The sequence below is a fragment of the Oryzias latipes genome, chromosome 19, assembly GCF_053564925.1.
Source record: "Oryzias latipes strain Hd-rR chromosome 19, Olatipes_Hd-rR_3.1".
NCBI classification, from domain to species: domain Eukaryota; kingdom Metazoa; phylum Chordata; class Actinopteri; order Beloniformes; family Adrianichthyidae; genus Oryzias; species Oryzias latipes.
In genome coordinates, this window is record NC_136255.1 from 28,686,598 (window position 1) to 28,696,159 (window position 9,562).

The 9,562-nt window shown below is 45.1% G+C and overlaps 1 protein-coding gene across 7 annotated transcripts in view; it reads left to right on the top strand.

Annotated features, from left to right (window-relative positions):
- spata20 (spermatogenesis associated 20) overlaps positions 1-9,305 on the top strand; it is a 43,728-nt gene extending 34,423 nt beyond the window's left edge. For all 7 annotated transcript variants that reach the window (XM_078938065.1, XM_078938067.1, XM_078938063.1 and 4 more), the window contains one exon: positions 8,217-9,305. In XM_078938065.1, coding sequence (XP_078794191.1) covers positions 8,217-8,414 — 198 coding nt within the window. In that variant the 3' untranslated portion in view covers positions 8,415-9,305. The remainder of the gene's footprint in view (positions 1-8,216) is intronic.
- Positions 9,306-9,562: the final 257 nt, after the last annotated feature.

The window sequence follows — 9,562 nt, forward strand, 5'->3', positions numbered from 1 at the left end:
CAGCATTAATTTTCATTGTTATGCCGACGATACACAGTTGTATTTATCCATGAAGCCTGACCAGAATGACCAGATAGAGAAAATGAACGCCTGCATCAGTGACATCAAGACCTGGATGACAATTAATTACCTCCTCTTGAACCCAGAAAAAACTGAGGTCATTATACTTGGTCCTAAAAACCTCAGAGATGCTCTGTCTGCTCAGATAGTCTCCCTGGATGGTATAATATAGCCCCCAATTCCACAGTTAGAAACCTTGGGGTTTTACTTGACCAGGATTTATCATTTAAGGCTCACATATCTCAGGCGTGCAGAACTGCCTTTTTTCACCTGCGGAATATTGCTAAGATCAGAAATATACTTTCTAAGAGTGATGCTGAAAAACTCATCCATGCATTTGTTACGTCCAGGCTGGATTACTGTAACTCCTTGTTAGCAGCGTGTCCTAAGAGTTCCTTAAGAAGTCTCCAGCTTGTTCAGAACGCAGCTGCTAGATTGTTAGCTGGAACTAGCAGAAGAGATCACATCACTCCTGTGTTAGTTTCACTTCACTGGATCCCAGTTGATTCTAGAATCAAGTTCAAGATCCTCCTGTTAACCTAGAAGGCCTTACATGGAATGGCCCCGTCCTATATTAAGGACCTCATAGTCCCTTACCATCCAATAAGAAGACTTCGCTCGCAAAATGCAGGACTGCTTGTGGTTCCTAGAATTAGTAAAAGTACGGTTGGAGGTAGAGCGTTTAGCCACCAAGCCCCTGTTTCATGGAATAAACTCCCAGCTCATGGAAGAGAGGCCGACTCAGTTTCTACATTCAAAGTTAGACTGAAAACATTCCTCTGTGGACAGGCTTATTGTCAGACTAATTAGTATTCAGAGATTATTTCACTTAATGTTAATGTGTTTAAATTAAACTTAATAACAATAACTATTTGTTTTTAAGCTGCTAGAAGTTGAAGCTGGGGTAACTATGGTGCTCTGGGGTTCTGTCCTCTTTTCTCATCTACTTCTACCCTTCCTCTCCTCTATTCTTGATCATTATTCATCATTTAGTTCTCCATGTCTCTGTTTGGTGCAGTGATTCATGTATTGTCCCTCTTTTCCTCTCCCCTCCTGGGGAAGAGGAAAAGAGGCTCTAGTTGGTTCATCCGTGCTCCTGTACCTGACCGTGTACCTCAGAGGTGGGCACTGAGGGCCGCATTCCTGCATGTTTTCCAGCATTCCCTGCTCTGGCATGTTCTGATTGGCTGGACACACCTGAACTAGGTAATCAGCCATGAGTAGGGCAAGACTATCTGGAAATCATGCAGACACACCGGCCCTCGAGGCCTGGAATTGCCCACCCCTGGTGTAACTCGTCTCGGCTCCTGCTCCTCCACCTGGCTGTGGTTCCTGTCTCCAGCTCGACTCGCCCCCCCTGACTGTCCCCCCAACCACGGCTGGATGAAGCTCGTCTGCTGGACTTTATATATGTAGTTGTAGATTTAGATAAGTTAATTCTTCTCTAAGAGTTCTGGTAAATCGCCTGTCTGTCCTGGGGGAGGATCCCTCCTTCATGTGGACACCCCTGAGGTTTCTTCGTTTTTTCCGGAATCCGTTTTTTTTGGGAGTTTTTCCTCACAGAGAGGGGGGTCTAAGGGCAGGGATGCCAGTTTAGATTAGTCAGTTTGTATTCTTTGTATTGGTGATCATTTTGAGTTTATGTTTCACTTCGAAGCCCATCGAGACGACTGTTGTGGTTTTGGGCTATACAAATAAAATTGAATTGAATTGAATTGAATGGATGGATGGATGGTGGATGGATGGACGGTAGGTTCCACTGATGGAGCTGTGCTGCATTCACATTCAGGGTCAGAGGGAACCAGTTGGGTTTACTCAGACAAACTCCTCCTCTTTCTCTGCTTTGACTCACCTGTCGGTTACCTGCAGCATCGTCTTCTACATACCAGGCAGGCAGAAACATGTTCAGTGCAGTAAATGGAAATATATGACGGGTCAAAGGTCACGCACATTGTGTTTGGTATTATGTTTGTACATTGACATGATAGTTTTCATCTGGATGTGCTTCTTTGTGTCTTAATGTATGTCTCAGTTTACAGCTGTGTGTACATTTTAGGATCTGATTAAAAATAATAATAATATATAGATCTGTGTGGTTTTCAGTGGAGATAGAAATCTAACACAAAGCAACTAATACCACGAAAATGAACATCTAACATTTAGAGACTTGCATAAATACATTTTTAGAGATTTACAAATTTATTATAAGAAGGTGTCAGTTGAAATCCCAGCTGGGTTCTTTCTGCATGTTCTCCTGGTTCCTGTGTGGTTCTCTTTGGTTCCCTCCCACAGTCCTAAAACATGCCTCATAGCTTCACTGGTTTTGTCCCTAGTGTTGTGTTTCTCTGGCCCTGTGATGCTCTGGGGAACTGTCACGAATTAACCCCACCCTCCCCCAGCAGTGGTTGGGATAGGCTCCAGCATCCTCGTTCCCTCAGACGTAGAAGCGGGTTTGTTCTCTATTACGATGGCAGACGGCTAAGATGTCTTTAAACATCTAACCAGTCCAGCGTTCTCTGAGCATGTTTACATACCGTCTCTCCAGAAAGAAAAGGTTCTGAAGTGTTCTGCTTCCTGATCATCTGTAGAACATCAGTGGAACGAGCGAAAATTCAAAGTCTCAGATAGATTTTGTCATTTGTTTGCTTTACCAGTTGTGTGGCTTTTGTGTTCATTGGGGGGGGGGGGGGGGGGAGCCATCGTCTGACACGTCATGTTTGCTGCCGTCACGTGCACGTCTGCTCCCATCACGTGCACGTTCGTTGCGTCACGTGCACGTTTGCTGCCGTCACGTGCACGTTTGCTGCTGTCACATGCACGTTTGCTCCCGTCACATGCACGTTTGCTCCCGTCACGTGCACGTTCGTTGCCGTCACATGCACGTTCGCTGCCGTCACGTGCACGTTCGCTGCCGTCAAATGCACGTTTGCTCCCGTCACGTGCACGTTTGCTCCCGTCACGTACACGTGATGGCGGCAAATGTGCACGTTCGTTGCCGTCACATGCACGTTTGCTGCCGTCACGTTTGCTCCCGTCAGGTGCACGTTTGCTGCTGTCACATGCACGCTTGCTCCCGTCACATGCACGTTTGCTCCCGTCACGTGCACGTTCGTTGCCGTCACATGCACGTTCGCTGCCATCACGTGCACGTTCGCTGTCGTCACGTGCACGTTCGCTGCCGTCAAATGCACGTTTGCTCCCGTCACGTGCACGTTTGCTGCCGTCACGTACACGTGATGGCAGCAAATGTGCACGTTTGCTGCTGTCACATGCACGCTTGTTCCCGTCACATGCACGTTTGCTCCCGCCACATGCACGTTCGCTACCGTCACGTGCAGGTTTGCTGCCGTCTTGTGCACGTTTGCCGCTGTCACGTGCACGTTTGCTGCCGTCACGTGCACGTTTGCTCCCGTCAGGTGCACGTTTGCTGCCGTCACGTGCATGTTGCTGCCGTCAGGTGCATGTTTGCGGCCGTCACGTGCACGTTTGCTGCCTTTACGTGCACGTTTGCTGCTGTCACATGCACGTTTGCTCCCGTCTCGTACAGGTTTGCTGCCGTCACGTGCACATGATGGCAACAAATGTGCATGTTTGTTGCCGTCACATGCACGTTTGCTCCAGTCACATGGATATTTGCTGCCGTCACGTGCACGTTTGCTGCCGTCACGTGCACATGATGGCAACAAATGTGCATATTTGTTGCCGTCACATGCACGTTTGCTGCCGTCACATGCACGTTTGCTACCGTCACGTGCACGTTTGCTGCCGTCACGTGCACATGATGGCAACAAATGTGCATGTTTGTTGCCGTCACATGCACGTTTGCTCCAGTCACATGGATATTTGCTGCCGTAACATAGACGTTTGCTGCCGTCACATGCACGTTTGCTACCGTCACGTGCACGTTTGCTGCCGTCACGTGCACATGATGGCAACAAATGTGCATGTTTGTTGCCGTCACATGCACGTTTGCTCCAGTCACATGGATATTTGCTGCCGTCACGTGCACGTTTGCTGCCGTCACGTGCACATGATGGCAACAGATGTGCATATTTGTTGCCGTCACATGCACGTTTGCTCCAGTCACATGCACGTTTGCTCCAGTCACGTGCACGTTTGCTGCCGTCACGTGCACGTTTGCTGCCGTCACGTGCACGTTTGCTGTCATGAGATGAGATGATCACTGCAGTGATGTGATCACAAATCCCATATTTATGGAGTTTGTGAAGTACAATTTTATGTTTTATTGTGTTAAATTGTTTTGTGAGGTAAGTGAAAATGCTAATATCGTGTGTTATTGTGTTATTGTTGGTTGGTTTGAATATTTCCTCAGTAAATTCCATTAGAGCCATAAAAGGAATTTGCCTCTCTGGTCATGAATTGATCCAACCTGGTTACTAATAGCTTTTCTAATATTTTTGGAAATTTTGGCAGACATCAGTCTGCAATTGATGAAGTCTTTGTCTTCACTTTTATAAAGTGATTTGACTTTTCCCGTTTTCATTTTGTCCGGAAAGATTCCTATTGAGAAAGGTAATCCGGTGTTTCTAACAGGAAACCCAGAATCACCCTCACGACTTTGGACCTTCGGGAGGGTCTGCAGCTGATCTTCTGGATGGAGTTAACAACATAATAAACCCAAAAATATCAGTAAAGAGTGGAAACTGCCCTTAACTGTCAATAAGAGTACATGAACTTGTGTTGTTGTTGCTCATAACAACTACAGATGTCAGGTTTTTGATCCGTCTGAGCCTGGAACTCCTCTGAAAACGGAACCTGCTGGTGAGGAAAAGTGTCAGACGATCTTCAAAGATCTGCAGGGTCTCATGGATTTGGCTGTTAGACCTGAACTGATCGATTAGACATGTAGCTTCACTTTGACACTTGTGTTTTATTTTTGGAATGTAGTTCATGTGGACGGTATGGAGGCCACCAACATGGTTCCTCATGTCTCTGAAGACTGATAGCCTTAAAAAGACACAGTTTCATACTTTTCATCTTCTGTCTTAACATCTCCTTCCTTTTAAAATGCTAAAATGCAGCACTGTGAACATTACACAGAATTTTCATGGTGGACCCAGATGTTCCACCTCTAGGTCCAGACAAAGGTCATCATGGTGACTGAGCAGGTCCAGAAGGAGGCCCTCTCAAGCGTGACTGCTGCTTCTCTTCAGGGGATGTGGGGTTGTTCTTCATCAGCATGTGACGTTCAAGAATCCATTCCGTTTGTTAGACGGGTTGTCTGTGTAACCCGGATCAGTGTCCCACTTGCATCACAGATTTGGAACACCTGGGCGCTCTTATTGCGGTGGGGTCAGTTCTTTATATTAACATCCGGGTCACATAGCCACTTCCTGTCATCCAAGCTCTAGTTGTTGCTGATCTGTTGTGGCTGGCTGCATTTCTGATAGCTGTCTATTTAAACCTTAAACCGCACTTCGGTGTAACTTCTAACTGGATCAACCAGACCTTTGAACAAACTACTCTTCCGTGAGTTTATGCCATCGACTCACACACATAGCTGCAAAACAGTCTTGCCAAGGCTCCCTGCCTCAGAGAAATGCCTTACTATTGTGGCTACATACAGATTTCTGATCAGTCTTTTTCTGTTGAAATTGGACATATTTCAGTTAATGATTATTTTCAGTTTTTGTCTGTTTTGGACTTTTCAACTTGTTTTTTATGTGTACTTGTGCTATGATTATGATTAGTATGATTAATTCTAAATTGATTACTATACCTATAACTATTAATCATAGTTGTAGGTATAGGGGCTGTCATCTGGACTTGGTTTTTAAAGTTCAAGACGCTTCACACCCTCCCAAACGGCTTTGTCAATTCTGAATTAGCTGGTAAAAGAGCTGGTATATACTGTATGCGCTCATGGGAGAGGACTCAGACCTGAAACTGGATAGTATTGTCTACTTAGCCTACATGGTTTCGGGTCGTTAATAGTCCTTTGTCTTCGGCTGGGGGTTGGGGAGCCAGTGACTCCCTCCCCAAACTGGTCATCTCTTTCAGCTGTTAACGACTCAGGTGGAACTGGTTTGGTTTGTTTAGGTTTCAGAACACTGCCATAGATGGATGGAAGAATAAACCTGAGACCACCATTCTTATTAAGAGAAGGTTTATCCTTCTTGACAAAGATGGCTTCTTTCACTCCTCGCTCAAACCATCCTTTCTCTCTGGCTAGAATTCAGACTTCACTGTCCTGGAAAGAGTGGTTTGTGGCCTTCAGGTGGAGACGCACTGCAGACTCAGGTCCGCTTGTGTAGAGGTTGTTTGGTTTCTCCTATATACTGTTCATTGCAGTTCTCTTTGCAGTGGATAGAGTACACAACATTACTCTGTTTGTAGCTGGGAATTTTGTCCTTTGGATGAACCCGTTTTTGTCTGAGAGTATTAACTGGTTTGTGCTGAAATGGGATGTTATGTTGTTTGAAAATCCTTTTTAGTTTTTCAGACAGGCCTGAGACATAAGGAATGGAAATACTGTTCCCTTTCGGCTCTTGATCCCTCTTGTCTTGTTTTCCTGTATGTTGGGATCTGGTGAATGCCCACTTGGGATATCCACAGGTTCGGAGGGCTTGGTGGATATGTTGCTCTTCTTTCTTCTTTTCCGTCAGAGCTTGTGGGCACCTCCTGGGCTCTGTGTTGTAGTGTCCTGATGACGCCTAGTTATTGCTGTAAGGGGTGGTTTGAGTCAAATAACAGGTACTGATCTATGTGAGTAGGCTTCCTGTACACTTCAACCTGGAGCTGTCTGTCCTCTCCAATGGTCACTGCACAGTCTAGAAAGGCTAGGGTGTTGTCCTTTGTGTCTTCCCTGGTGAACTTGATGTTCTCGTCGACTGCGTTGATATGATCTGTGAAAGTCTCCACTTCCTGGATTTTGATCTTGACCCAAGTGAACCAGTGGCTTGGAGTAATACCTGGGAAAGAGTCCAGGGCTCTTCTCGCGACTTCTTCCATTTACAAATTGGCCACAATGGGCGAGATTGGAGAGCCCATAGCACAGCCGTGTCTCTGCCTGTAGAAGTTTCCCCTGAATTGGAAATACGTGGAATTGAGGCACACTTCCAGCAGTTCGCAGATGTGGTCTGGTGTCAGATTTGTTCTGTCTTGTAGCTGAGACTCCTGTAGTAATCTCTTCCTCACTGAAATCACTGCCTCCGTGGTGGGAGTGCAGGTGAAGAGGGAAGTTACGTCGTAAGACACCATCTTCTCGTCAGAATCCAGCTGAAGATGTTTGACTTTGTTTGCAAAATCTTGTGAATTCCTAACATGATGCTCTGTGTTGCCAACTAGAGGGGCCAAAATAGTAGCCAGGTGTTTAGCCATGTTGTAAGTGATGGAGTCAATGCTGCTGACAATGGGTCTCAGTGGTATTCCTTCCTTGTGGATTTTTGGGAGGCCATAGATGCATGGAGTGGTATTACCTGGGTACAGTCTGTGATATAGTGGCTTGTCGATGACTTGATCTCTCTCCAGTCTTTATAGGCAGTCTATAACCTTTTCCTGTAGCTGCTGGTTGTGTCTCTTCTCAGTGCTTTTTATGTGGTTGTGTCACTGAGTAGGTTGGTAACTTTGGCTTTGTAGTCCAGGACCATCAGGACCATCACATGTTCAGAGACGGATCTTCAGGACCATCACATGTTGGTCCCAGCCTGTGCTAAGCTACCTTGGAGCCCTGTATCCTGCAGCAGGTCAGGGGGTCGGAGCTGCTTCCTGCTGTCTGGATTGACTCTCAGGTCAACAGAACTTTACAATCTGAGTGTTTGAGTCAGATTTGATGCCAAAAATAGATTCTGCCGCGGAAGCTGCAGTGCAGGAACACATGGAGAAGATCCTCTTTGAGTTCATCATGACTTGAGTTCTGGTTAAACTAAAAGCATCACGTTTGTCATTTCTTAGCCAGGTTGTGGTTTGAGTTCTGCCGTTTTACCTGCTATGGGGGGGTAGTTCCTGTCCAATACGGTTAACTTCCTCACATTAATAAACTTCAGATGGAAGTTTCTCCGTCTTCAGAATGAGAATGACTCTGAGGTTTGTCTGGAATCTGAAAATCATTAAAAAAAAGTCTTTGTGGTTGTTGAAACCCTTGATCCCTGGGCCTCCTGCTGCTGTCATCCAGCTGTACCTTTATGTTCTTTTAGGTTCTGATGTTCGTTGATGGAGATCCACAAAGCTTCCTGTGCCAGCGGCTCCCCACCCTGATGTCCATGAGCCAACAGGGTGGCGCCGCCACGGCCTACGTCTGCCAGGACTTCAGGTGTTCGCTGCCCGTCACAGACCCACAGGAGCTGCGGCAGCTGCTGCTGGACAGGACCGCCGCCGTGCAGGAGGACCGCTAAAGGTTCTTTGGGTGTTCCTGACTTCAGAGACTGGCGTTCTGCTTCTGTCAAGCTCCAGTTCATTAGTTTTTAGAGTAAAGCTGAAAAATATAAAACTACATTTCTGAAAAAGATGAACCCAGACCTTAACTTGCTTTAACTTGAATAAACCATCAACTAGTTTAGAATTAGAGTAACTCCGCCCACAAAAAGACATAACGCAAGGTTATCAGTTTACCAACTTTACTGTTTCCCTGATTTGTTTTGGAGAAATTGACCTTGAAGAACCTGACAGAACAGCTAATGTTTCTCTGAGTCCTAATCCACATCTGCTTGTCGGTTACCTGGATTTAAACATCTAGATTAGTAAATCCATGACCCATTAGCTCCTGGATCACCTTCAGAGTTTGCTTCATTCACTCATGAATACCAAAAGTTTCAATCACAGGGATTCACTTAATGTTATACCGATCCGAGGACACATTTAATTCACTTTCAAGAAAAGTGAATTAAAAAACACAAAAACTCCCTTGTGTGTTTTTACAGCAGGAAAGTGTTTTTGGGTCTAATGAAAACTTCTGTTTGTTTGGTTTTATTTCACTTTCTGCATGTAAGACTGGCTTTTGTAAGCAGGCACAGGTATTTGATGATGGCTCCACCCACTATTCAGAAATGAGGGTGGGGCTTACTTAGGAAAGTTGGCATTGCTGCTTCTGATTGGATGTTTGTTTCATATTTAAATTTTTTTGAAAATTCTCATCAGTTTCTGCCATTAGCATCTGCACTCTGGAGGTTCTGGTTCTGATCCAAACTGGTCAGGCTGCATACTAAAGTATGACAGCAAGAAGACTTTCATTGTTGTGATACAACATCCAATATTCTGTTTCTCAAATAAATCTTTTATTGGTCTAAGATCTCTTGTTTTATGAAAACAATTTCAGGAGAGCCGGAAGTCTGTAGAAATAAATCTTTATCATATTTTATATACACTTTAGAGCCAACTGTATGTCTTTAGGTCTTTAGTACATTAGTCTGGCTCACCTGACTAAAATCCCCAGATGAGAATATAAACTGACTTATGATTGTAAAGCTGAAGGGGCGTTGACATTAGGATTCATTCAATGCTTACATTTATTCATATATGTTAATGTTGAATATAAAATCAGTTG